This window comes from Myotis nattereri (genome assembly GCF_964212035.1).
Source record: "Myotis nattereri genome assembly, chromosome: 16".
In the NCBI taxonomy this organism is placed as follows: domain Eukaryota; kingdom Metazoa; phylum Chordata; class Mammalia; order Chiroptera; family Vespertilionidae; genus Myotis; species Myotis nattereri.
In genome coordinates, this window is record NC_138091.1 from 19,084,550 (window position 1) to 19,112,023 (window position 27,474).

General features: G+C 47.7%; 4 protein-coding genes across 7 annotated transcripts in view; 3 read left to right on the top strand and 1 right to left on the bottom strand.

The window, feature by feature from the left end:
• The first annotated feature begins 262 nt into the window (after positions 1 to 262).
• Positions 263 to 5,522, top strand: MED31 (mediator complex subunit 31). The gene is made up of 4 exons (XM_081109016.1): positions 263 to 347; positions 1,171 to 1,248; positions 1,530 to 1,626; positions 5,131 to 5,522. Exons 1-4 carry the CDS (start codon positions 320 to 322, stop codon positions 5,321 to 5,323), a joined length of 396 nt encoding a protein of 131 aa, XP_080965142.1. The 5' UTR covers positions 263 to 319; the 3' UTR covers positions 5,324 to 5,522.
• A 450-nt stretch (positions 5,523 to 5,972) lies between these two features.
• Positions 5,973 to 9,253, bottom strand: TXNDC17 (thioredoxin domain containing 17). 3 transcript variants are annotated; one of them, XM_081109014.1, is made up of 4 exons: positions 8,509 to 9,253; positions 7,904 to 7,985; positions 7,415 to 7,490; positions 5,973 to 6,802 (listed from the first exon to the last, which is right to left on the bottom strand). In XM_081109014.1, the coding sequence occupies exons 1-4, from the start codon at positions 8,651 to 8,653 to the stop codon at positions 6,734 to 6,736; spliced, it is 372 nt and encodes a 123-aa protein (XP_080965140.1). In that variant the 5' UTR covers positions 8,654 to 9,253; the 3' UTR covers positions 5,973 to 6,733. The 3 variants fall into 3 exon arrangements, with proteins under 3 accessions (XP_080965140.1, XP_080965139.1, XP_080965141.1); XM_081109013.1 differs by having other exon boundaries at positions 8,636 to 9,034; XM_081109015.1 differs by having other exon boundaries at positions 8,584 to 8,973.
• Positions 9,254 to 9,474: 221 nt separating this feature from the next.
• On the top strand, positions 9,475 to 13,090 carry LOC308531819 (uncharacterized protein; the record flags this gene model as incomplete). Its single annotated transcript, XM_081108927.1, has 2 exons — positions 9,475 to 12,271; positions 12,975 to 13,090. The coding sequence occupies 2 exons, from the start codon at positions 9,475 to 9,477 to the stop codon at positions 13,088 to 13,090; spliced, it is 2,913 nt and encodes a 970-aa protein (XP_080965053.1).
• KIAA0753 overlaps positions 11,793 to 27,474 on the top strand; it is a 56,737-nt gene continuing 41,055 nt past the window's right edge. For both annotated transcript variants that reach the window (XM_081109009.1, XM_081109010.1), the window contains exons 1-7: positions 11,793 to 13,425; positions 14,113 to 14,274; positions 15,451 to 16,072; positions 19,783 to 19,889; positions 20,959 to 21,021; positions 21,431 to 21,646; positions 24,536 to 24,746. In XM_081109009.1, coding sequence (XP_080965135.1) covers positions 14,179 to 14,274; positions 15,451 to 16,072; positions 19,783 to 19,889; positions 20,959 to 21,021; positions 21,431 to 21,646; positions 24,536 to 24,746 — 1,315 coding nt within the window. In that variant the 5' untranslated portion in view covers positions 11,793 to 13,425; positions 14,113 to 14,178. The remainder of the gene's footprint in view (positions 13,426 to 14,112; positions 14,275 to 15,450; positions 16,073 to 19,782; positions 19,890 to 20,958; positions 21,022 to 21,430; positions 21,647 to 24,535; positions 24,747 to 27,474) is intronic.

Here is a 27,474-nt window from a genome sequence, read left to right on the forward strand (position 1 = left end):
AAGGGTGGACGAGAGTGCCCCAACACCATGGCATGCAGGCACCGGGTTCTGTCGGGCTTTTCTCTCCCTTGCAAATACCGGACCCCGCCCCGCGCCCTCGCCTTTAGGGGTCCGCGCAGGCGTGTCGGCGGCTGAGCCCGGGCGAGCCTGGGCGGGCCCGGGATGGGCGGAGCCTCCCGCTCCCACGCTAGGCTGTGCCCGCCCCCACATCCCACACTGCCCCGCGACAGGAAGGCGGAGCCGCGGCTTCCGGAACCTCCTCCTCCACTCCTGGCGGTGGCTGTGTGGGGCTGGAGGCAGCTGAGCTTTTTAGCCGGTGATGGCCGCGGCTGTCGCTATGGAGACAGGTCAGTAGCGCTCGGAGCCGCGAGTCTCCGCGGACAGACGGGTCCCGGGCCGGGACGCCTGCTCCAGCTCCCGGGACGCCGTGCAGGCCTCATCTCCGCGGGGTGACAGTGCGGACCCGGGGGCGCGAGGGCTCTTGTCGCGGCTGGAAAAGCTAAGGGAGTTTGGCCTTTCCAGAGGCTGATTTGTTCGCAGGCCTTTTCCCTCACTTGCTGGTCAAACACCCACCCCGTGGGCTTTCTGGCGCGGGCGAGACTAACCCGGAGAAGTTCGATTTGTTTTCTGCGTCTCAGATGAACTTGTCTACGTTTGAAATGTCGCGGACACACGTGTGAAGTTTTCTGCCACTGACGCTCCTCACATACCCACGCGCTCCCTGGTCTTGCACACGTTCCGTCTCTTTTTCAGCTTGAATTCTAAGCTTTCTTTTCTGATTGACTTAGCATTCGCGTAGCTTTTGTTAATTTAACCCCACTAACATTTTAACGCAGGATTCGTATAGGGGAAGGCACAGTTATTAGCACGTACCCCTGTGGTCACCGTCAACATCTCTACATAGTGGCTCACAAGTGATAATGCCCTGCCCCCTGTGTGTTCCTGTTTTCTTTGAAGACTTTAGACTTTAGAGAAATAATCACTTTAATCAGGGCTTTTCTTACCCTTGTGAATGTTTATCCCCTCTTAGAAAAACAATCATCACCTGCCCTTCATGTAGAAATACGTATCAGCATTAGTCGGGCTTCTTTACTGCTGTTTTCTTTCCACAAGTTAACATTATATAAAGTGACCTTTATTTTGGGTGATTTTCGTTATCTTCTCTCCTAGATGATGCTGGAAATCGACTTCGGTTTCAGTTGGAGTTGGAATTTGTGCAGTGTTTAGCTAACCCAAATTATCTTAATTGTAAGTTGTTGAGCACCTCATTGAATGAATGGTTTCTGACAGATGAGTTGCAATTCATTAGTGTCTGCTTTTATACATTCTCAATTGAACGGAATTATTGCTGCACTTATACTGGTGTATATACTATATATAATTGAGCAAACTGGGACTTGTTTTATGAATTCAGTGTGTGTTGGTGGTGGGGATGTTATGTGTGTAAATTCTTTGTTAGAAGTCACAAATCAGTGGTTCAAGGATTGGTTTGCTCTACAGATGCATTTTTTTTTTTTTATGCCTTTCAGTTCTTGCCCAAAGAGGTTACTTCAAAGACAAAGCTTTTGTTAATTATCTTAAGTACTTGCTTTACTGGAAAGAACCAGAATATGCCAAGTATCTAAAGTAAGTTTAATTTTAATAGTCCTAAATATGTATATACTTGATTATACTCGAAAACACTGATATTTAACAGACTTCTTGGTTTTACCCATCTCTCCACTTTTAGTTGCCACCACCTTACAAGACACACTTATCTCGGATTATTGCAGTGATCTGCCCACGGGTTATCTTTGCTTCCACTCTTACCTTTTTTTCTCCACCCCACCCTCTCACCCCCAGCCAAACAAAGCAAAACAATTCTTTATGCAGAAGCCAAATTGACCTCTTGAAAATGTAAATCACAACGTGTTACTTTCTTGCTTAGAATCTTTCAATGGCTTCCCAATGCATCCAGAATAAAATTCAGTCTCTTGAGCTGAAGTTCTATATGATCTGCCTCTGTCTTATCTGACCTTATCTTGTACTATTCACCCCATCTCACTGGTTTTCTGACCCCAAGGAACCCACATTCTATAAATGCAGGAACGTAGCTATAGGCTAAAAGTTTAAGAATGTAGAAAGGAGTACTTGTAAGGACGGTTTTCTGGAGGAGGTAACCTTACCAGAGTCTTAATAGCTACTGGTTTTTTAGGGCCTCCTATGTGCTGTACTGTGCCCATTTTAAAAATAAATGAACACCCCCCCCCCCCACACACACACACACATACACATAATTTAGGTTGTGCAAAAGATGTTGTCATTTTAATGGTTACTAAATTGCAAAAAGCATATTATAATCACAAGCATTCCTTTTTACTGGTAAAAAGTAAACTTTGAATTCACACCTCTTTGTCTTAACTAGGCAGTAAAAAAAAGCAGTAATGAAACTTTGTTTCTTTCTAAGCAAAGTTTGAGAGGAAAATGTTTCAAACTTGCACTTGTTATCCAAGTCACTTTTCTGATCTATGTCTAATGCAGTGGCTCCCAACCTTTTTTTGGCCATGCCCCACCTAAGCATCTCTAAAATCCTAATGCTGCCCCCCCCACTCCCCCCCATATAATTCTTACTATTCAAAAAGTGAACTTCTATGGAGGAAGCCTAAAGACCATTAAGTCTAGATAAGCTTCCAAAGAACATGGCGTCCATGAAAGAGAAAAATAAAAGGACAGTTGAATACTGAGGAAGAAGTCACTAAGAAATTGTTAAAAAAATAATGTGAAGTGATATGAAAGAATAGCAAATAGTTTCAAAATATATAATAGAGAACTGAAATGCATAAATATGTCACAATATATATTTATATACTGTGAGGCCCCTAGAACCATAAGAAATGCAAAAAATTCACTGTTAATAACTCCATTCTTGAATTGTTCTCCTTAATCAAAGGGGCATGTGCTTCATGTTGGGAACCACTGGTCTAATAGTTGATTCATGAAGCTGCCTGCAGGATCCTCTGTACCCTTCCTGGCTCTTTATAAACAACCACTTATTCATTTAATAATTCACAGAAAATACTTTTTTATTAGATATGAACATGTATTTATGTGGATTAGAGACTCAGTGATGGACACTGAATTAGACACCACAAGTTTAATTTCAGTCACCACACTGCTGAGATGGTCATCTAAACTATGGCTCGAGGTTCCCCGTGAGCACTGCAGGAGTATACTGTTTCCCAAACGTGTCATTTCTACCGCTTGTCCAGTTTTGGCTCTGTGTACTCCCTATATGATTTACTTTTTAAAAATATATATTTTTATTTATTTCAGAGAGGAATGGAGAGGGAGAGAGAGAGAAACATCAATGATGAGAGAGAATCCTGCACAACCCCTACTGGGGACTGAGCCCGCAACCCCGGTATGTGCTCTTGACCAGAATCGAACACGGGACCCTTCAGTCCACAGGCTGATGCTCTATCCACTGAGCCAAAACTGGCTAGGACTGATTTAGTGTTTTTTAATTTACTCATTTAAACTTTATCTCTTTTCTATTTGAAATAATTTTACTTACAAAACAGATTGGAAAAATAGTATAGAGCATCCCTATATATTCTTCACCCATATATTCTAAATATTAAAAATCTTATGTAACCACAGTACAATGATCAAAATTAGAACATTAACAATATACTGTCTAACCTTATCTAATCTACAGACTTCAGATTTCACAGGCTGTGTTACTAATGCCCTATGTCTGGTACAGTATCCAGTGGAGGCTCATATGTTGCATTTTGTCATCTCTTAGTCTCCTCCCACCTGAGTTCGTCAGTCTTTTTTTTCCCTCCATGACTGTGACACAGAAGTCAATTTACCCGCCACTGATGATATTATTTTTGATCACTCGGTTGAGGTGGTAGCTGCCAGTTTTCTCTATATCAAGTTACTATTTTTTCTTTTTAATATGTTGTGAGGAAATACTTTGAAACTATGTTTCACACTTTTACCCACTAATTATCTATTGAAGATACTTGCCTCAAAGAATTTTTACTGTGGTGATTTTCTAATTCCAATTCCATCATAATTTCTACATTTAGTGGTTGGAATTCAGTTGTAAAGAACATTCCCTTGTTCCCAACTTATTCATTCATTTTTAAAAGTTACATCACTGTGGACTCTTGGCATCTTAATTTTTATCTTGTGGATTATTATTATGTATGTCCTTGCTCTAGTGATTCCAGCTATAGCCACTAGGAGCCCCTTCACATGGTCTCTGGAGTACTTCTGACATAATTTTTGAGCACTTTTCTTTGGCACTACACACTATCCCAGGCTCATCTTGTATTTTCCTTGCCGTAGCCCGGAATCAGCCATTTCTCCAAGGAACTCTGGAAAATGCTATTTAAAACCCACAAGTTGGGCACTAAACTGCTTGCTAGTACCACATGTCATTGTTCCTACGCCTTGTCAGCACACAAACTGAGAACACATATCTGTGTCTGGCTCTATGTTTCTGTCTAAAAAGTCCTGAGTTCATACTGCTGTTTTCAGTTCCTGCTCAAAAATAGGGTTCATTCTTGCCTTCTCCCTTTCCTCATGTTTCTTTTTATGATAGCCAGAAATTTGACTCTTTATCCACAGTACATTTACTTAGGTCTTTGCTCAGTCTTAGAGTATATATAATTTCAGAATTCCATATCCCCATGGAAAACTAGAGTATAATATTTGTGCATAGTTCCTTCTGAAATTGACCCTGACTTTTTATCATTATTGATGGAAAATCAATAGTTATCAAACACATTAATTACTAAAAATTAAGTGTTCCTACTCCTCACTTTGGAAACCACCAGAGTAGATTAACTCGATTTGCCCCCAAATGTTGACTCTGCTTACCAGTTATTGTGTGATCTTGGGCAAGTTACTTAATCTTTCTGATCTTAAGTTTTCTCACTTGTGAAAATTTTGCTTAATTCTCACTTTTGATCACTAGTTTCTTTGAGCAAGAAAAAAAAGAACTATGCTACCAAAGTGTTCTAAGTTAATGTTACAGAAACTGTAGCTGCAAGATCATTTGTACATGAGTAACTGAATTAGAGCTTGGAGTTATTGACTTAAATGATGCCAGTCATTAATTGATAAACTTAAACCCAGGTACCCTCAGTGTTTGCACATGTTAGAACTACTCCAGTACGAGCACTTCCGCAAGGAGCTGGTGAATGCTCAGTGTGCGAAATTTATTGACGAGCAGCAAATTCTGCACTGGCAGCACTATTCCCGGAAGCGGATGCGCCTTCAGCAAGCCCTGGCAGAGCAGCAACAGCAAAATAACACCTCAGGAAAATGAAAAGCTGGATCCAGACCAGGCTCCTAAGACTGTATATGTTGCTTCTGTACAGTGAAGACCAAAAAAAAAAAAAGGACTCATCTTACCTACTTTCTTGTGCTAGCACTGAGTACCTTTGGTGTGCTATTTAATCCAACTAACTTTTCATTGTCAGTAGATTATTTCTGTTAAGCCAAAAGTGTTCTTTGATTTTCCTCTGGATTTGTAAATTTTTATTAGTATTTAACACACTCAACTAAGGACAGAAACATTTGGTGCTTTAGACCAGTTTAAGGAGGCAGTGAGGATGGGGCAGGGGGAGGGCCGCCAAACATCCTGAACTCAGCCAGGCTCTGTTCCTGATGTACAGTGGGGACTGGGGCAAGTCCATCTCCTGGAACCTTACTGTCCCTCAGGTCAGCTACCCCACCCTTCTTATCTACATAGTAGTCACTGACTATTCCTTATCCACATAAGAAATAGAGTCAATGACCTCTTTAAATCCCAGAGCAGGAACGGCATAAGATTTTTTACATTCTGCAGGAGAAGAGGACATACCTGTCTCACTACTTGCTTTGCAAAGAGCTTTAATGGAAGAATCATTGCTATGTTGCTGACCTAGTGATGGCAGGGAGATAGATAGTTAACTAATTGGACTCTTGACCTTAGACTAGAACAAGATGAGGAATTCCAAATACTTGTGCTCATTTGGCAAAGCTAACGTTTATTTGGCAGACACCACAAACCAGGCACCGTGTTAGTGCTTAGCTGCATTTTCATGTCAGTCTTAGAACAATCTTTGTTCAAAAGGGGGAGACTTAGGCTTAGACAGCTTAAGTAACTTGCCTATGGTTACACTGCTAGTAAGTGGTAATCAGAGTGTGACTGACTCAGGGGGAATCCTTCCTCCCGCTTGGCTGTATCGGCTCCAGCCTCTGCTCCCTGCCTCATCCCAAGTAGTGAGGTACGTTCAGACTGTGAAACAAAGCTGCCTGTATGAAGTGGGGCTGGATTAGCTGTGCTGTGCTGTGGTTAGCTTAAGTTCTGCATTCTAAAGCCAAAAAGGCATTTTAGGAACAATAGTTCTATGTAAATTCATGGGATTTAAATTTAAAGATCCTAAAATTCATTCAGAGATTTGGAAGCAAATTCACTATTAGGGGCTTTCAGATATTCCTATTATCTCCAATAACACATTCCTTTATGCTATTACTACCACTCCTGAAGACTTATTTTACCTATATTTTAAAGATATCCATATATTACAAACAAACAGGGTTCATGAGCATTTGTATAGCACTCCAATGTTTAGACATGCCATTTTTTAAAATCATCATTTATTTATGCCTAACATGAATTCAAAGCAAGCATGCAATTTCTTTTATACTAGAATAAATCAGGAAATCAAGACACAACTGTCATAATCAAATCTTAATCTTCAGTGAACAACATCTCCACGAGGTTGGCCTGAAGACATTCAGATTCTACCAGTTTTTGAGGCTGTAAGAGAAGAACAGTCAAATCGTAACCCACAGCTATAAAAATGTTATTAGGAGGGGATAGAGTTGTTCAGCCTTGAATGACACAAATATTTAAACAGAAAGTACGCCATTCAGAAACTATTAACTAGTTTTAACAAGTTTTATGAAACAAGATATTTGCTCTAAGTTCAGTCATTAAAATACTTGACTCAAAACTTAGACTAAAACAGGAGACAGCAAGTCCAGTGCCACCCCCTTGCCCTCTATTCTTTAGTTTAGAATCCCAGGGCTATGACTAGAAGTTCCTTTTCAACCAGAATTATGGGTTAACTGGCAAGCAGCCACTGATGCCACTGTTTAAGAAACCATGTGTAAATCAACTTTCTTGAGCAGTGCTTATAGAATTTTAAATTAATAACTTTTAAAAAGCATAAAAAGATGTAATACTTAGCTATTTACATTACTAACAGTTTATTGGGATTGTCCATAGGGGATGGACAGATGCACTCTGAACAGCACTGTGATGTTTGGATGAAATGTCAAGACCTTTCCATATCTGAATCCAGAATGAGTTAAAAGAGTTGTGACAGGGTGAACTGTAGCCCCAACATAGTTGAAGAAAGATACTCACTGTTCCATATTTAAGGAGTGTAGGCACTGCAGTTATCTTCAAGTTTGTTCTGAAGTCATTATTTGGATCTTTCCAACTATTTTGAGAAGAAAAAGTGATCATGAAAAACATTTTACTATGTTTCTTATATTTTGTTTAATATTTGATATATTCCTACATTTAGTTTTTTAGTAATCATTTTGTTGTAAACATTTTAAAAACCTTAAGAACTGTGACTTACCTATTCCCCTGTGTAAGTTTCCTTTAAAGTGTGATTAAGATATGTATGTAAAGACAATTAAGTTCTGAACTAACACCAGACTAAATTTATTGAATTACCCTTCTAATACAAGCGGCTGAACATTCAGAATTTTGATCTGTATTTATATCTTCTAATTGCTTGACTCATCCACTGTACCTTAGACATAGAACCTGAGTCCGGGGGCCCTTCCCACCTGTTTGGCAGAGTGCAGTGCATGTCTGGGGGAGAGAGTATATATTGCCACTTACTAAGGTTTTTCTCCTACTTGGCAGTAGATGAACACACATTCTTCACTAATATGCTTCAGGCCTTCTCGTACGACTGGTTCAGCTTTAAAAAAAGTTGATATAAAATAATCAACTCTACATCCAGGCCCTGATAAACAGCATCCCTCTCCCCTCCCCTCATGTTGCTAACAACTCAGACCTAACCTGCAGTTAACTGAGGTTAACAGAAGGCAGGTGTTCTCTGATTTGAAAGCCACTTTATGGGTAACTACGTCCCGGTCCAGACGCCCAGAAGAATGAAAGGCATATTTGCTGACCTATGCAAAGGACATCACCTCCCGTCCTCACCAGGACGCTAATCATACCGAGGAAGTGAAAAATTGTAAAGGACTAGCTGTCAAGATGATATGGGTCGAATGGTAGAAGGCACTCTTGGGGCGGGGGCGCACTTAACGGGAGAGAAGGGAACAAGGTGGGACAAAGAGGCAAAATGCCAGCTTAGACAGCCCTGCGGATCCTCCAGGAGTAAGACTCCTCCCTCTGTCATGAACTCCGCTCTCCGGCCAGAACCTCGGCCTTGCCTTCCTCCACTCCCTTTGGGCAGCAGCCCCGAACCCCGGCCTCACCCAGCACGCAGTCGGGGCACCAGCTTTTCCCTTCGGCGTCCTTAGAACCGGTAAAGTAGGCGAAAATGGTCTTGCCTTTGTGCTGCTCCACAGCCCGGGTGAAGTCCTCGAAGCCGGACACACTCACCTCCTCGTAAGGGGCCATGGGGAACGCGCTCCGGGAACCGAGGATAGTCCAGGGAAGATAGTCCGGGTGGTACTGCCCAGAGGCGGGGCCCACGTGAGGCGGGGCGAACCTGCTTCCGGGTGGGCTGAGCACCAGGTGACTGCAGGAGCCCAAAAGCTTGGGGAGATGGGGGGCTACGGGGGCCTCTGAGGGCCATAACTCATCCGTACCGCCTTTCTGCTCTCGCTTCTCCGACCTTCCCGTTCTGGCTCCATTCCGAAACCCAGGCTTCTTTCCTAATTTGGTCTCGGCCCCAGCCCCATAGACAATGGCTGCAAAACCTGCTGCCGCGCAGACCTGGAACCCTTACGTGGCTCTCGAGCTCTAACGGCTCCCAAGCCGCCCTGCGCCTGTTGCCATGGCGACCGAGCGAGCGGCCGGAAACCAGGCCTAATTGAGGTCCCCCCAGCCTGCTTCCCAGTAGCCGTGCCGTGCCTCGCCGCCTCAGGCCGGGTGGGCACCCGCGGTGTTGGGTGGTCCTGGGGAGCTGCGTTAGGAGTCATGGACCTGGGGGAGAGGAGAGCTTGGCCCAGGGCAGATACTGCCGCTCATCGCCCCTTTTAAACTATTTTCCTGCCTAGGCTTTAGGGTGGGGCCAGGACTGAAGGGAGGGCGAGCGGGGGCGCGGGGTGGGGGGCTGGGAGGAAGTCAGGCTGCGCGGTTGGAGCTGGTGTGAGTGCGAGTGTGGAGCAGCCGGGGGCCCGGTGCCCTGGGCCTGCGTGGGGTGGGGGGGCGGGGGGGAGATGGGAGTTGCCCTCGAGCCCTGAGCCCGGCGGGCGCTGGGGCGAGCGAGCACTGAGATGCCGGGCCGCTGTGTGGGGCCCAGCAGGTCCGGGCGCGGAGCCCGGCGGCCCGGGGGGAGGAAATGGACGGGGGCGCCCCGAGGCCAAGGGGGGAGGCGCCGGGCGAGGTCCTCGGGGTGGGGGACCCGCTGTGTGAGTGCAGGGAAGCCGCCGGGCTGTCGGCAGCCGCGGGGGGGGAGACGCGCGGCGGAGACCGCCGAGGGCCCCGGGGCGAGCGAGGCTTCGGGGACGCCGGGCACTGCAGGCTCCATGGAGGCTGCGAAGGCCCCCGGGGCTGTGCTGGTGAACGGGGCGGCGGGGGAGCCCCAGCTGGTGGGGCCCGCGGGGTCGGTGTGGGTGACTGGCACCGGGGACGAGGAGCAGGCCGCGTGCAGGAGCCCGCGGGGCGGGGAGCGGAAAGGCCGCCCGGGGTCCACGGGGCACGAGAGCATCCTGGAGCTGTGGCTGAAGGTGCAGGCCATGCGGGCAGCCTCGGGCGGTGGGGAAGGGAGCCGAGTGGAGCTCCACCCCGTCCCTGCGGGAGAAGGGCCGGTGGAACGGGGCGTGCCCGGCCGAGCTTCGTGGGTAGAGACCAGCCGCCGAGGTCTCACGGGGCCGTGGGTGGAAGGGCAGGTCAGGGCGGCGCCCCAGGCCCTGGGAGCACCCGCAGCTGCCGGCCCCGGGGCGGGATGTGCGCGGCCCCCGGGCTGGCGGGGCCGGGGCCAGGCGGCGAGCTTGCCTCCGGAGGGTGTGCCCGGGGCTGTGGCCGCAGGTTCTGGGCTTGCCCCACTCCTGCTGGGGAGAGGGCCAGCTCCGGGGGTGCCGGGGGCTGTGGAGGAGATAGGCTACGAGGTTGCCCCAGGCCCGTGGGGAAGAGGGCCGGTGATGGGGGTGCCTGGGGCCGCGGGGTGGCCTGAGGCTGTGGAGGTAGCCAGAGCTGTGGAGGGAGAGGTGGGCTGTGGGGGTGCCCCAGCTGTGGTGCAGGAGGCAGTCTATGGGGACACCTTGTGGGGGAGGGGCCAGGCTGTGGAGGTACCCAGAGCTGCAGAGGAGACGCCCTCTGTGGGTGCCCCAGGCATGTGGCAGAGGAGAGGAGCCCTGGAGGAGGTAGGCCCTGGGGGTGTCCCTGACCTGTGGGTCTCCAGGCAGCCTGTCGGGGTGCCTTGTGCTGTGGAAGAGGAAGCTAGATGCGGCGGGGACCCAGGGTTCAGGGAGATGGGACAGGCTGTGTGGGCAGAGACGGGCTCTGCAGGTGACCCGGGGCCATGGGAAGTAGCCCAGACCACGGAGGTGTCTGGCCCCGAGGAGCAGGAGGCAGGCCCCGGGGGTGCGCCAGGCCTCTGGGGTGTAGGACAGGCCATGGGCGCGCCTCGGGCTTTGGGGCAGGAGGCAGGCGGAGGGAGTGTGCCGGGTCTGTGGGGACCAGCCCAGCCCGTGGGTGTGTCCCAGGCTGGGGGGGTACCAGGGGCCATAGGAGAGCAGACATGTTACGGTGGCATCCCAGGCCTGTGGGCCAGGCAGCAGGCTCTGGGGGTGCCTCTGGCTGAGGCAGGGCCGGGGGTGGTCAGGGAGGAGACGTGCTGTGAGGATGTCCCGAGTCTGTGGGAGAGGAGGCAGGCGGTGGGGGAGCAGGGGGCTCTGGTGCCCACAGCGTTAGGGGTCCCTGGGTCCGTGGACCAGGAGGCTGGCTACAGGGATGTTGCATGTCTGTGCAGGAGGAGACAGGCCGTGGGCGTGTCTGAGGCGGTGGGGATGCCCGAGGCATCAGGCGTGACCAAGCACAGGTGCGCCCCCGCGGGGGTCCCCGCAGCTCTGGGTGCGCCTGGCTCTGGGAGGGTGCCTGCCGCTGTGTGGGTGTCGGGCCCTGCATGTCCGGAAGTCAGCTCCAGAGGGGTCTTGAACCCGTGGGAAGGCAATCTCAGTACCGGAACGCCCCCGGCTGCTGGGGTCCCTGTGGCTTCGGAGGAGCTGGTGGCTGTGAGAGAGAATGCGGGGCCTGCGGCTTTGCCAAGGCTGTGGGGACGGAGGCTGGTGCCCGGCCTTCCGGTGACTGACAAGGTTGCTGTAGCTCCCGAGGTTCCTGGGCTTGTCGGGGAAGAGACTGGCTCTGGGGGTGTCCCCAGATCTTGGGGAAGGAGGCAGAGTGCCAGGGTTCCTGTGGCCGTGGAGGTGCCCGCTGCTCCCAGGGTGCCTTGCCCTCTGGGGGTGGAGACCGGCTCTGGGGGCTTCTCACACTTGCCAGGGAGGAGACAGACTGCAGGGGTACCTGGGCCTGGAGAGGAGGAGACACTCTCTGGGGATCTCTTGGGCTCATCGGGAAGAAGACAGACGGCGGAGATGCCCGTGGCTGCCAGAGTCGCCATGGCTGTGGGAGTGCCCACAGCTGCTGGCGCTCCTGGGCTGGTGGTGGGTGACACCAGCGCTGGGGATGTCGCTGGTGCGTGGGGAAGGAGACTGGCGACGGAGGGGCCCGCTGCTGCCCGGGCTTCGGGACCTGTGGGCAGGGAGACGGGCTCTGAAGGTGGGCCAGGCCTGTGGCGGAGACCCACTACGGTAGTCCCCGAGGCTGTGAGGGTACCTCTGTCTTTGGGGGTGCTTGCAGGTGTGGGAGTTCCCGTGGCGGGGCACGTGCCTGCTGCGGTGTGGGTGTCTGGGTCTTCAGGAGAAGAAACCACTGCTGCTGGCTCAGGCCTCACCGTGGTGACCAGACGGTCTGCAAGGGGCCCGGGGGCTTCTGGGGCGGAGGCAGGAGGCGGGAGTATCCTGGGGCTGGCAGGGAGGAGCCAGGCAGCGGGGGTGTCTTACACCCATGGGCGCGGGACCAGGCCCTGGAGCTGCCCAGGGTCTGTGGGGGAAGGAACCGACTGGGAGAATGTGCCAGGAGTGTCAGGGACAGGAGCGACTGGGGGCGGGAATGAAGCTGTGGCAGTGTCCGCAGTTTCAAGGGAGGAAATGGGCATTGGCCGTTTCAGAGATCACCCACAGCGGAGAGGGAGCAGCCAGACTGGAGGAGTGTCTGGAATGAGAGTGAGGGGGGACAATTTGGGAGAAAATTGTGTGGGGGAGGACAGATGGAGGGGGGCATTCCTGTAGTAAGAGTAGGGCACAAGTTGAGGGGTCCTGGGACTCTGGGAGGGAACAGTGTGGGGGAGATTTGTCCTGGCTTGTGGATGAAGGCGCAGGATGTAGAGGTGTCTCAGGATGGGGGAGGGGGGATATTGTGTGGAGAAGGCCCATGGTATGTGGGGTAACGCATTGGGAGGTTTCCTGGAGCAATTGGAAAGGGACAGATTGCGAGGAGAAAGGTGTCCCAGGACTTTGTACAGGGGAACAGTCTGTGTGTGTGTGTGTGTGTGTGTGTGTGTGTGTGTGTGTGTTTGGCATCACTCGGGGTATCGGGAAACTGTGGACATCGCCTGGTTTTTTCCTGTAGAGAAAGGATCATTAGGCCTCATGCAGCCCGGGGGAAGGTGTTGACCACATAAAAGTTGCAGTCACCCTGGCCCCCAATTCTGCAGACTCCTTCATTGTGCGGCTCCAGCCCCTGAACGGTGGTGATACCAAGCCAGCTGGGATTGCCTTGCCCCTGTACCTCCTCCCATCTTCGTTTTTTATCTTGTCTCTACAGCCTTAGGAATCTTGGACAGCTGCCTTTATGTTCCTTCAGATGTATCTGTCTTTAACAAATCCAGTCTACAGATGTTGGGTTTATTCAGAAGCTTACATTAGGGATTTTTTTTTAAACCTGCATTTCCCAGTTGATTTACCATGGGATTCTTTGAGAGAACAAATTCTCCATTTAACACAAGTCAGTTCATGGAAAATCAGCTTAATTCAACAAATGAGTTAAATTGTCTACTATGCTCAAAGCACTGTATTGTGGGAAATATCAGAGAAGAGCAAGACAAGGCCCTTACCCTCAAGGAACCTTGTCTAGCTGGGAAGATGAGACATGTGCCTGTGAAATAGGTAAATAACAACGTGAGACAAGTGTGAAATCAGCACGTGGCGAGCGCAGGGATAGTGCCGTGTCTATCAGGAGGACTTCAGAATAGGGAGAGGCAGCGATAATGAGTAGAGCCCATAACAGCTTAGCACTTTCATATCGTTTATCTCCACTGTGTGTGCATAGAGGGGGGAGATGGAGAAATGGAAGGTGTGGAGAGGTCATTCAGTGGTTAATAGCAGATCCTGGCATAAATCTAGATATTCTGACCCTGAGGTTTACTTAGAGTCATTCAGTTGTGTCGTTTTGAGCCACCTCATAGGGCAAGCGGGACTACTTTCTGACGAGTGGTTGGGATTTATTAATGTAGAACGTGTCCGTAAAATGCCCTGCTGGCAAGTGCTTGTTGACCATAGCGGAGCTCTGTTTGTAGTAATATCTTACTAGAGACCCTTGAGATTTGAAATTTGGAATGAAAAGGGCTCAATAGATTGTCATTAAAGTAGTGTCTCCCTATTCTCTTGGGAAGTCTAATTTCAGTGCTTTTGTAAATGGAAGAAGCTATCCTATACCTATCCTCATATGTCATTGGCTCTAGTATGAGGTTGCTATGGGCTGCTAGAACATTGTTATAAGAGCATGATGTTGTGTTTCACTTATTCTTTCCCTTTGAAGACTGTCGGTCTGAAAGTAGCTTTCTTTTATTTTAGGCAATGGTTTGGGGAAGAACTGTTGGCTGGTAACTAGGCTTTCACAATTGTTCTGCACTATCTGACATGATGGGACCAGGCAGACCAGCTTCAGCTTGTGTTAATCACGCGTCTAGTGTCCAGCTAGATGGGAGGAGTGACCCCTGGAGACTTCAGACCCAGGTAGTTGTGGTTTTCTTCCCCCTTCATATTTTTATTATGAAACATTTCAAGCAGAAAAGCTGAAAGAAAAGGGCAAGAACACCTTTTTTAATCCTTCTAGCGTCAGCAGTTGTAACAATTTGTCCTACCTGTTTTTCTGTCTCACCATCTCTAAAATGGTTGCAGAACCACTTCAGAGTAAGTTGCAGATACGACATTTTGCTTCTAAATATTTTAGAATACTGATCCTAAAAATAAGCTCTTCTACTTAACCATGATACCATTATCAAACCTAAGAAATTGACCAAAAAATTTCCTAAAATTACCTAATAACCAGTCTTTATTGAACTTCACCCAGTTGTACCCAAAATGTCTTTACTTCCAACGTTGTGTTACAAAAATCTTCAAATATACAGCAAAGTTGAGTTTCACAGTGAACATCAAGATTCTATTACTATTTCACTGTACTTTTCAATTGCATATCTTTCCTTCAGTCCATCCCTCTAGGATCCATTCATTAACCCAACTTATTGTTTGACATGTCAAAGTAAATTTCAGACACCGGTACCCTAACTAATTCAGCATGCATATCATACCTAGTACTAGAATTCCTTCTTCACCATTTTTTCTCTTCATGTAAATTTTACATCTGAAATGAATATATTCATTCACATTTGCTGAGTTTGACAGATGTGTACACCAGTGTGACCCATGCCTCTTTCAAGATACAGATCATGTCCACTACCCAGAGGGTTCTCTATGCCCCTTCCTGGTCAGTCCCGCCCTTCCCTCCAGAGGCAACCACTATGCAGATTTTTTTCCACCACTGTTCGTTTGGTCAGTGAAGTTTTAGAACTTCATATAAGGGGAATCCTATGCTATGCACTCTTTTGTGGAAGAATTTTTTTCACTGGGTGCAATGTATTGAAGATTCATCTATGTGTTGCATGTGTCAGTTTGTTCCTTTTTAATACTGAGTATTCCAGAGCAGGAGTGTGCCAGTTTGTTTATCCAGTCTGCAACTGGTGGTACGTGATGGATTCAGGGTGTAAGAGAGCAGATGATTCTATCATTACAAAATAAAAATACCTCTTAGCACTAATAATTGTGTAAAATTTTAGAAACTTGGTGTGGACATATACCAACTATACAACGTATTATTTTTCTAATGATTGCTTACTTTTACTTTTTTTAAAGAACCAGCTGCAGTTTAATAAGAATGTTCCTACACATTCAAGCAACTTGGCAATCCGGTATTCTTACCCACATGCAATTAAAATAGAAAAACTGAAGCACTCGCACACTGAGTCGGACCACTGTAAAGATTTGGATTTTGGAGATGGTCCTGATCTAAGCAGTTCTGTTTCATTTTCTGTTGTATCAGAAGAGAGACTTAGCTACGCTGTCCACCTTGCCAAAAGAGATATGAAACGAAGACACTTTGAAGAACATGTAAAAAAACATCATCTCACAAGTCAATCCCAAATCTCTCCGAAATGTGGATGCACCAAGCATAAAAAATCTGACCTTGGGATGGAAAGGAAGGAAATGAAGAGTCAAGAAGCTTTTCATTGCAGCCACCAGCCATCCAAAGTAGAAATTTCCAGCTCAGGTGCCAAAGTATACGTATACACATCTCATGCAGGACAGTCAGATTTGACCATGCCAAATTCACCACCCACCCATGACCCAGGACTGCGGCCTCATGGCAGGACAGGTGACCACAAAAGCCTATGTGAACACAGAAGACTGCTAGAAGTTCAGCGACTCCAGAAAATATTGAGCAATTGTATCCATAAAATCGAAGAAGTAACAAAAGGTGAGGAAAATTGGTGAGGGTGGAATAGTTCATACACGTTCATTCTTTTGGGACCCCCACCCCTATCAAACTCCACTCCCTCCTCCTGTCACTGGAGCAAGCACTCCTGACCAGACAGGTGGACTTTGAGTTTGACCAGTGTCTTTTTTCTGAAGAGTTTTTCCTGCCCTCACCTCCCTCCAGCAGAGGCAGGTGACACAGCTCCTTTCCTGAAGCTGCACTTGGTTATCCACTGACCAAGGGCCCAGCCTAGGGGTTAGGGTACCTGTTACCAGAACCTGTGCGCACCCCCAGTGGGACCGCGGTACACGGGAGCAAAGAATTTTCAGTAACCACCAGAGGCTCACCCCAATGACAGTGATTGGCACCCCGCCTTGGTCAGGCACCCCCGCTCACCAGTACCACCATCCTGCCACGGCCGATGCCCGCCGTGTTCTGTGCACACCCCCGGTGGTCAGTGCACATCATAGCGACTGGTTGTTTGGTTGTTCAGTTGTTCTGCCATTTGGTCTATTTGCATATTAGGGATATATATATATATATATAGATACACACACACACACACACACACACACTAGAGGCCCGGTGCACAAAAATTTGTGCACTCGGGGGAGGGGGGTTCCTCAGCCCGGCCTGTGCCCTCTCGCAGTCTGGGACCCCTCGGGAGATAGTGACCTGCTGGCTTAGGCCTGCTCCCGGGTGGCAGAGGGCAGGCCCAATCCCTAGGTGCAGCCCCTGGTCGGGCTCAGAGCAGGGCTGATTGGGGAGTTGGGGCGCCGCCCCCTGTCATGCACAGAGCAGGGCGGATCAGGAGGTTGCGATGCCACCCTCAGTCACGCTCAGGGTAGGGCCGATTGGAGGGGTTGGGCACCGCCCCCTGTCACACTCAAGGCAGGGTCAATGGGGAGGTTGCGGCGCCACCCCCTGTCACACACACAGCATATCCAATCAGGGAGTTGGGGCGCTGCCCCGTCACTCACAGAGCAGGGCCCATCAAGGGGGTTGGGGCTCCGTGCCTTATCACGCACAGAGCAGGGCCGATCAGGGCGTTGAGGAGCTCCCCCCTGTCACACACACAGTAGGGCGGATCAGGGGGTTGGGGTGCCACACCCTGTCACAGGGCAGGGCTGATGGGGAGGTTATGGCTCTACCCTGTCACACACAGCAGGGCCTGTGGGGGGTGGTTGGAGTGTTGCCCTCTATCACCCACAGAGCAGGGCTGATCAGGGAGTTGGGGAGCCGCCACTGTCACACTCGGCAGGGCCGATGGGGAGGTTATGGCTCTACCCCATCACACACAGAGCAGGGCCCGTAGTCGGGGGGTGGGGGTTGGGGCGCCACCCTCTATCAGCCACAGAGCAGGGCCGGTCAGGGGTTGGGGTGCCACCACTGTCATACTCAGGGCAGGGCCGATGGGGAGGTTATGGCTCTACCCCGTCACACACAGAGCAGGGCCTGTGGGGGTGCGGGGGTTGGGGCACCGCACCCTGTCACACACAGAGCCACAGGGCGATCAGGGGGTTGGGGAGCTCCCCCCTATCAGGCACAGGGCTGATCAGGGGGTTGGGGCGCCTTCCCCTGTCATGAACAGAGCAGGGTGGATAGGGAGGTTGTGGCCCCACCCCCTGTCACACACAGAGCCGCAGAGCGATCAGCGGGTTTGGGCGCTGCCCCCTGTCACACTGATCCCGGTGCTGGGAGGCCTCGCGGCTCTGCTGATCCCGGTGCTGGGAGGCATATTACCCTTTTACTATATAGGATAGAGGCCTGGTGCACGGGTGGGGGCCGGCTGGTTTGCCCTGAAGGGTGTCCCAGATCAGGGTGGGGGTCCCCACTGGGGTGCCTGGCCAGCCTGGGTGAGGGGATGATGGCTGTTTGCAGCTGGTCAAACACCCTTCAGGGTGGGGGTCCCCACTGGGGTGCCTGGCCAGTCTGGGTGAGGGGCTGAGGGCTGTTTTCAGGCTGGCGGGTGACTGAATCTCCCAACTGCTCCTTTTTTTCTTTTTCTTTTTTTATTCTGGGCCAGCTTTAGCTGTGAGGCTTGGCTCCAGCTCTTAGGCCTTGGCTGCTGAAAGCAGGTATCTGGTTTGTTTGGGTTCTATAATCGAAACACTATTTCAACTCCAGCTCTGAGATCCCGGCTGGCTGAAAGCAGGTTTCTGGGGTTTGTTTAGCTTCTATAATTGCAACATTGTTTCTTAGAATGCAGCTCAGAGGCCGGCAGCGGCAGGCAGGGAACGTTGGAGTCCTCCGTCACTGGAGCAAGCAAGCCTCCTGTTTGCTTCAGCTGCCTGTCTGCCGGCCGCCATCTTGATTGGCAGTTAATTTGCATATCACCCTGATTAGCCAATGGGAAGCGTGTCAGAGGTACGGTTAATAAGCATGTTTGTCTATTATTAGATCGGATGTATATGTAGATGTCACCCAAATAAATTCAATAAAAAAGAAAAAAAGAGAATCATCTGTAAGAGGAACAGTTAAAAACTGTACCCGAGCCAGTTACCATTGACATCTGTATATATAAAAGCCTAACCGATGGGCTGACCAGCCAGTAGCTATGATGCGCACTGACCACCAGGGGGCAGGTGCTCAATGCAGGAGCTGCTGAGCGACAGCAACTTTGCAGAATGCCCAGTCGCACTCTGGGACCCCTCGGGGGGTATCGGACTGCCGGTTTCAGCTCAATCCTGCAGGCCAGGCCGAGGGACCCCACCTGCTGGAGGAACCCCACTCACTCCACAGACGCCGTCCCAGGTGCGGCTGGCCAGGGAGGGACCGTGGGAGGTGGCTCCAGGGTGTGTCCGGCCCATCTCACCTAGTCCCGCCCCACCGGCCACCTTCTCATTTCCTTTCAGTGTGCACGAATCCATGCACTGGGCCCCTAGTATATGAACCCAGTTTCTCCACACTGTGTAGCCCAACTGAGAGAAACAGTTTGGCTTGTAAGCACAGAGACTGTATCTGTATCTACAACTCCTTGATTTCAAATTTTCAAGTTCTTCAAAAGTACTTTCACTAGTTTGTTTGTTTTTTAATGAGTAAATATGAAAAATTTGAATTGATAAAATACACTTAAGAAGCACTGCTTCTCTCTGATGGTTTGATGGAATTTTGCATAAGAATTTGTGTTGTAGACATATTTGAAAACCACTGACTGGAAAGGAATGGGTGAGTTGTACATCCCTTAGTCAGTCTTCCAGAATCACTTTCTTTGAACTAACTTTTTGAAAGTGTGGAACACAGTGTATGCGAGGCTGTGCTTCCTAACAAATGTGAAGGCTTCGGACAGTCATGTAATCTTCATATGTTGGAGAAAGAAAGAAATCTTGCAAAACATAAAAATGGGCCAGTCAAGGGTTTTTGAAAAAGTAGAAAGCATTATAGATTTTGGCTCAATATAAAGAATTTTAAAATAGTAAAAGGTACCTCACAGTGGAGTAGGCTGTCCAGTGGAGCTTGGTTCAGGGAATCCCTGCTTGGAGGGGAGCTTGACCTTGGTAATGTCATCATGGCCCTTCCATCTCTGTCGGTACCTAGGCCCCCTTATTCCTGACTTCTTGGCTGGTGGAAAATGACATTTGCTGTTGCTACAGCTTCATTTTTCTTCTTAAAATAGAGATCTTCAACTTTATTATCTCTGAGTAATCGAAATTTTCTAAAGTTCTTATGTTTGGTTTGTAATCCACTTTGGGGGGGTGGGATATTTTCAGATAAAATGGAAGAAGCCTTGGATCCAGATGAAGAACGACGCATCCGGGTCAGGAGGCAGGAGCAGGCTGTGCGCTCTGCCCGGATGCTCTACGTCCTCCAGCAGCAGGTGAGGGCAGGGAGGAGTGGGACCTTCAGCCTGTGTTACCTTCTCAGAGTTTGTTTCCCTTTCGTCTCAGGAATATTAGCACCTCAGTATCCTCCATGAATTCTAAAGCGTTTGTGAGACTAAATTTCCTGAACACAGGGACAAATAATCCGTCTTCTCTTTGCCACCTGCCTTTATGTGCATTTGTGTGTTATGTGTAAATAGCCAAACTCCTTAAGTAGTGGTTTTTGACTTTTTAGTGTCATAGACTCTTGAGAATCTACTAAAAGCCATGGGTCTTTTCCCCAGAAAAAATGCTTTTACAGCACATACATGATGAAGTCAAGGGGATTAGTTACCCCGAAACCCTTTGTCTTTAGTTATGAATCCTAATCCCATCTGTCTCATGTTTATTATCTACTAGACTAGCTTAGCAAGTAGTAAATACTTTGATCATCTTTATTGAGTAGTAAAGAATGAAGACCATGTTAAATATCTTTCAGGACACATTTAATGGCTGATAAATGGGCATTTTTATTGTTTATGGGTAGATTTTAAAAAATGTGTGTTTTAACTTTAAGGCCTTACTCATTAATAAGTCTTTAATTCATTTCTGGTCACTTAAGTCACATGTTGGCCTTATTGCTTGAACCAAAACCTGGACCTTTTTATTTAAAAGAAAATGTGTGAGTTAGATTTTGTTCTGTATTCCTTTTGGGTTCTATTTTGGTCCTTACTCTATATTGCTATCATAGAGATTGTTTTAAAACATGAATGCTACCCTGTCAGACCTCTGCTGTAAAGACTCCCAGGGCTCTGTAACAGGACCCGCTGAAGACTGTGAGCTGGCCTCCTACCTTTCAGAGTCACCTGCACCTTCCCTCCTTCATGTTTAGTTCCTTTTACACTGGGGACCAAGTGGTGGAAAACCAATTATCTATTTTGGGGGTACATGAATGAAGAGCCTTGTCTGATTTTCAAGTGACTTGAAATAATAATGGTTATATTTGGACAAGACAAGCTGTTTTCTATAAAAAAAATCAGTGGAAAGGTACAAAGTTTTCATTTTTTTCCCCCCTTTACAAAACAGGTTAGAGAAATCCAGGAAGAATTGGATAAATTGAGTCCACATAATATTAAACACACTAAGAAGGTATGATGCAACTTAATTATGATTAATACTTACTATTTCTAAATTGGATTTCCAGTGTGTTGTTAGTATCATGTGTGTTCTCTGCATAATACCATTTTCAGTGCTTGTAGAAACCTGTACGTGAGGGCATTAGCACCTTAAATATTCTGAATTTGTGGTTGCCTTCCAAGGAACAGTTTTTGAAAATAGATTGCTGTTGTTGCTGCTGCTGTAAGAAATGAAGAATAGGGAGAAAAAGACTTTGTCATTAGAAATCTGTAAACGTTACAATTCCCTTTACTATGAAAACGTTTTCCCCTTAGAAATAGTTCAATATAGAAAGAAGGTAGACTAAATATTCTTAAGGGTGGGGTTAATGTCAGGAACTTCTGAATATGGAAATAACTTCTCATATTTCACTTATTGCCAGTCATGGGCAATGTCCAGGCTGGCATCTGCCTATCGAGGAGCCATTCAGGCCTTACAGATGTTTGTCACGCAGTTTACTGACCGAGGGGAGCACCCACTTCCTGCTCAGTATCGGGAACTGGGCAGTCTCATCCGCCAGCTTTCGCTCTGTTCTGCCAAGGTGGATGCTGATTCTTCCGTTTCTGATGTGGTGATAGATATCCTGCAACAAATTGAGGTATGAAATTGACTTATTGTTGTTAAAAATGCATTGTTTCTTGGTTTGTTTTTTAATCTTCACCCAAGGATATGTTGTGTGTGTTTTTTCATTTTTATTTTTTTTTCCCTTCATTGATTAAGATATTACAAATGTGTCCTTATCCCCTCAATGTCCCCTCATCCCCCCAATCTTGCTCTCATCTTCACCCCCTGTTGTCCACATCCATCACCTATGCTTAAGCCAAGGATATGTTTTTATAGAGAGGAGGGGGGAAAGGAGAAAAGAGAGAGAGAGAGAAAGAGAAACATCTATGTGAGAAAGGAACAGCCATAGGTTACCTCCCATATGTGCTCTGACTGGGAATTGAACCCAACCCACAACCTTTCGGTGTATGAGATGACGCAAAAGTATGTTTTTTTCTAAGCAGGGAAATAATGTTTATCATCTCCAAGTTTCATTGAGGTTTATGCAGAATACCAGACAAAACTGCTACAACTAGTAAATTAAAGTTTTACTGAGGGCAGTAAAAGGACTTCATTTTTTTTTTAAACTAGAAATAGGAACTTTTTCTTTTCTTTTTTAAATATATTGTTACTGATTTCACAGAGGAAGGGAGCGGGAGAGAGAGAGAGAAACGTCAATGATAAGAGAGAATCATTGATAGGCTGCCTCCTGCATATTTCTACTGGGGATTGAGCCTGCAACCTAGGCATGTGCCCTTGACCAGAATCGAACTCAGGACCCGTCAGTCCGCAGGCTGACACTCTATCCACTGAGAAAAACCAGCTAGGCTGGGCTTCATTTTTATTTTTTTATTCATTTTTTTTTTATTTTTGTTTTTATAGTCTAGTCCAGCAGTCGCCAACCTTTCAGACCTCACGGACCACCAGTGGTTGGCAGACCACTGGTTGGCGACTGCTGGTCTAGTCTATTATATTGTATTTCACTTCTTTGAGAATTGGTTATTTGAATCTAGAACATATAAAAACCCTTAACCAGGTCCATTGATTAAAAAGAATTTTCCATTTCCTGGCTCTGCCATTTAATAAAGAACTTATTAGCATAGAAAAGGAAAACAGTAAAGCAATCTTAAACTGGTGCTTTAATTAGAATATTAGCATGTAATCTAGAGAGATTTGTGGGAAAAGACGTTTCAAGATATATAGAAGCAGAGCCTCAAGTCTTGTGATATGGCTAGGAACTTCGGGAAATCACAGTTGGCATGTACTAGTAAGGAATGAATAGCGTTCTTTCTTCTTACTGGTCACAGAGACGACAAGGACAACATGGCCTTAAATCTTGATAGCTCTCCAAAGTTCACAGAGTGCTACCACATAATTTTGCCATTTTATCTTTACTGCAGTGCTGTGATTTGCAGTATGTCTTATTTTACAGATAAAATTTTTATAAAAGCTAAGGTTAGATAGATGACACAATTACTTCCCTTGAGAGCTGGGAATCAAATTCCTATCTTCTTATTTCATGCCACTGTTATTTCCACTACACCACATATTTTCATCTACAAATCAAAGGACGACCTGTCTGTCAGTGCGACACAGTGAGCTGTGGGCTGTAGAGGAGAGGTGCTGTAGCGGGGAGCCTGGTGGGCTAATAGCAGACCAGTGTCACCATTAACTAGCGTGGAAGTCCTTAAGGCTCCTCTACCTTTACAAGTCCCTTATCCAGCATGTGTTTGTGAACGCATTGGTGATGTTTGGGTAGTTAGAACTCTCTATCAAGAAGGTTATTGTCCAGTGTGGACCTTCAGACAGTATATCAAATCATGTGATGTTTTCTAAACTTACCCATAAGAAACATTTATTGGTCACAATTATTTCATTTAGAGAATAGATCTTTATAACCCTAGAAAAGATCTCAAGAGTTTATCTAGTTACTTTCCCAGATTTTAAGCAAGAGTGCCTTAACATAATGTTTCTTAAACGCAATGTTTATCTCTCCCACGTTTGAAAGTATTCCATAGTGCACGCAGTTTATTCTTGTTGATGTACCATCCCACAGCTTACCTTGTCATTGCCTTACTGTCATCTGAACTAAACCTCCCTGGCTACTTCAATTGTCTTTAATTTGTATTTGCCAGATGGACACCAGGCCCTTACTGGTCATGAGTGAGGGAGTACTTTGTTTTAGGAGGTGCCTCTGTTAGAAAGGGGGACAGAGATCTACCATTGTGGTAATGAGTGACCAGAGCCACGGGACACATAGAGTTTCCTTTAGTTTATGAAAATGTATATAAAGTGTTTGCCTACTTAAAATTATTTGAGTTTATGAGTTTTTTATTGAGAATTAAAATGCTTTAAAAGCATGTAGGTTTATATTCTGAAAACTGTGGTTAGTATTTAAAGTGGTAATGCTTAATTTTAGGACTTGAATGCCTTTAAAAGTATTCATATTGCCCTGGCCAGTTGCTCAGTAGTTAGAGTCTTGACCTGCGCACCAAAGGGTCACAGGTTCGATTCCTGGTTAAGGGCAGATACCTGGGTTGCAGGTTCGATCCCCTCCTTCTTGGGTTGCGTGTAGGAGGCAACCAATCGATGTGTCACTCTCACTCTCTCCTTCTCTTCCCTCCCTTTCACTCAATAAAAATCAATGGAAAAAATATCATCAGGTGAGGATTAACAACAAAAAAAGTACTCATATTCTCTATATTTTTTGCTATGGTTTTAGTGAGCTTCACATGTAAAAGAACATGCAGAATTGCTTTTATTAACTTGATGTCCTAAATAATAAAGTTTTAAAATTAAGTTGAATAGTATTTTCTTAATCATTAGAAATAGCCATTTAATAACACGTTTCTCTGGAGTCTTCATTTTCAGTCTTGTGGTTAAAAGTCAGACTTTTTAATCACTAGGAGGTAAACAAAGAGAATAATTGACTGTTTCATGGCAGGCTTTGGAATCCCTCTTGGAAAAGAAACTGTCACCAAAAAAGGTGAAGAAAAATTTTACTGAAATTAGCAGCAAATTTCCTGTTGATAGCCCACGGCCCTTAGAGAGATCGCAAAGTACATTGCCAAAGAGCGAGAGGAGACCCTTTGTAACAAAGAAGATATTTCCAAAGGAAACAAGACAACCTTCAGTGGCAAAGAAGGTTCTTGCTGGTAAGTGTCCTAAAGTGTTCATTGCAAGGTATTTTATTCTTTGGAATTGTCTGGACTGTAACATTTTCCTACATTGAGGGGAAAGTTAGGATTTAAAACCTAGTTCTCAATAGGTATACTTGAACTAGGCTGGAGACTGGAATATTCTTCCATAGGGACCATGGAAAAGTAGAATTCCCTTTTCCTACATACAGCATTTGGGCTACCCAAAGTAAATTCCACAGAGCTGGAAGGTAGAGCCCTACTTTAAATTTTCATTTTAACGATGATAGATGATAGATAGATAGATAGATAGATAGATTCATATACACATGCACATTGGATATATATATGTATCTTTTTATATACATACTAGAGGCCGGGTGCATGACATTTGTGCACTGGAGGCAGGGGTGTTGTGGGGCGGTCCCTTAGCCCGGCCTGCGCCCTTTAGCAGTCCGGGAGCCCTTGGGGATGTCCAACTGATGCGGAGATGGAAGAGGCTCCTGCCACCACCACTGCTCTTGCCAGCCGTCAGCCTGGCTTGTGGCTGAGCAGCACTACCCCTGTGGGAGTACACTGACCACCAGGGGGCAGCTCCTGCATTGAGCGTCTGCCCCCTGGTGGTTAGTGCGCATCATAGCGACCGGTCATTCTGCCGTTCTGTCGATTTGCATATTACCCTTTTATTATATAGGATAAGTATATCTACTTATATAGTAGTAAATTTCTAGAAAGTGGAATTGCTAACTTACGTGGTATGCACAATTAGACATATATTGGCAACTTGTCCTTGAAAATGGGCATCCTATCTAATAAAAGAGAAACATGGTAATTGGCGTACGACTGCTACCCTTCCCATTGGCTAATCAGCGAGATATGCAAATTAACTGCCAGCCAAGATGGTGGCCGGCAGCCAGGCAGCTTGAAACTAACATGAGGCTTGCTTGCTTCAGTGACGGAGGAAACCAACGTTCCCCACCTGCCTTGCCAGCCTCTGAGCCTGCAGTTTAAGAAACATTGTAACAAATATAGAAGCTAAACAAAACCCCAGAAACCTGCTTTCAGCAAGCCCGGGATCTCAGAGCTGGAGTTATACATTGTTTCGATTATAGAACCGAAACAAACCAGATACCTTCTTTCAGCAGCAGAAGCCTCAGAGCTGGAGCCAGAGCTAAAGCTGGCCCAGAATAAAAAAGAAAAAGAAAAAAAGGAGCAGTTGGGAGATTCAGTTGGCCTGAAAACAGCCCTCAGCCCCTCACCCAGACTGGCCAGGCACCCCAGTGGGGACCCCCACCCTGAAGGGTGTGTGACCAGCTGCAAACAGCCATCATCCCCTCACCCAGGCTGGCCAGGCACCCCAGTGGGGACCCCCACCCTGATCCAGGACACCCTTCAGGGCAAACCAGCCGGCCCCCACCCATGCACCAGGCCTCTATCCTATATAGTAAAAGGGTAATATGCCTCCCGGCACCGGGATCAGTGTGACAGGGGGCAGTGCCCAAACCCGCTGATCGCCCTGCGGCTCTGTGTGTGACGGGGTGGGGCCACAACCTCCCTATCCGCCCTGCTCTGTTCATGACAGGGGAAGGTGCCCCAATCCCCTGATCAGCCCTGCTCTGTGCCTGATAGGGGGGAGCTCCCCAAACCCCTAATCGCCCTGTGGCTCTGTGTGTGACGGTGCGGTGCCCCAACCCACTGATCGGCCCTGCTCTGTGTGTGACAGGGTGCGGCGCCCCAACCCCCCCGCCCCACGGGCCCTGCTCTGTGTGTGACGGGGTAGAGCCATAACCTCCCCATCGGCCCTGCCCTGAGTGTGACAGTGGCGGCGCCCCAACCTCATGATCGGCCCTGCTCTGTGGGTGATAGAGGGCAATGCCCCAACCGCCCCCCACGGGATCTGCTCTGTGTGTGATGGGGTAGAGCCATAACCTCCCCATCGGCCCTGCCCTGAGTGTGACAGGGTGCGGCACCCCAACCCCCTGATCCGCCCTACTCTGTGTGTGACAGGAGACGGTGCCCCAACTCCCCTATTGGCCCTACTCTGTGAGTGACAGCGGGGAGCTCACCAACCCCCTGATTGGCCCTGCTCTGTGTGTGACAGGGGGTGGTGCCGCAACCTCCCCAACGACCCTGCCTTGAGTGTGACTGGGGGTGGTGCCCCAACCCCCCAATCAGCCCTACCCTGAGCGTGACTGAGGGTGGCATCGCAACCTCCCAATCCACCCTGCTCTGTGCATGACAGGTGCGGCGCCCCAACTCCCCAATCGGCCCTGCTCTGAGCCCGACCAGGGGCTGCACCTAGGGATTGGGCCTGCCTTCTGCCACCTGGGAGCAGGCCTAAGCCAGCAGGTCTTTATCTCCCGAGGGGTCCCAGACTGCGAGAGGGCACAGGCTGGGCTGAGGGACCCCCCCTTCCCCCCGAGTGCACAAATTTTTGTGCACCGGGCCTCTAGTACAATTATGTTTTGACTAGCAGTGATCATCAGTATATATTTCCCCATGTCCTTGCCAAGTTCTTTATATAATGAGATTAAATTTTTTCCCAGTCTCTCAGTGGAAAATGGTATCTTACTATTTTATAATGTATCTCCCTGATTCCTCGTGAGGAAGATTATTGTTTCTTTTCATGTCTATTTCCTTTTCTGTGATTTGTCTGTTAATATCCTTTGCCATCTTCCTGCTGGGGTCTATGTCTTTTATTTATGGATGTATAGAAATTCTTTATATAATCAGGATCTTAATCCTT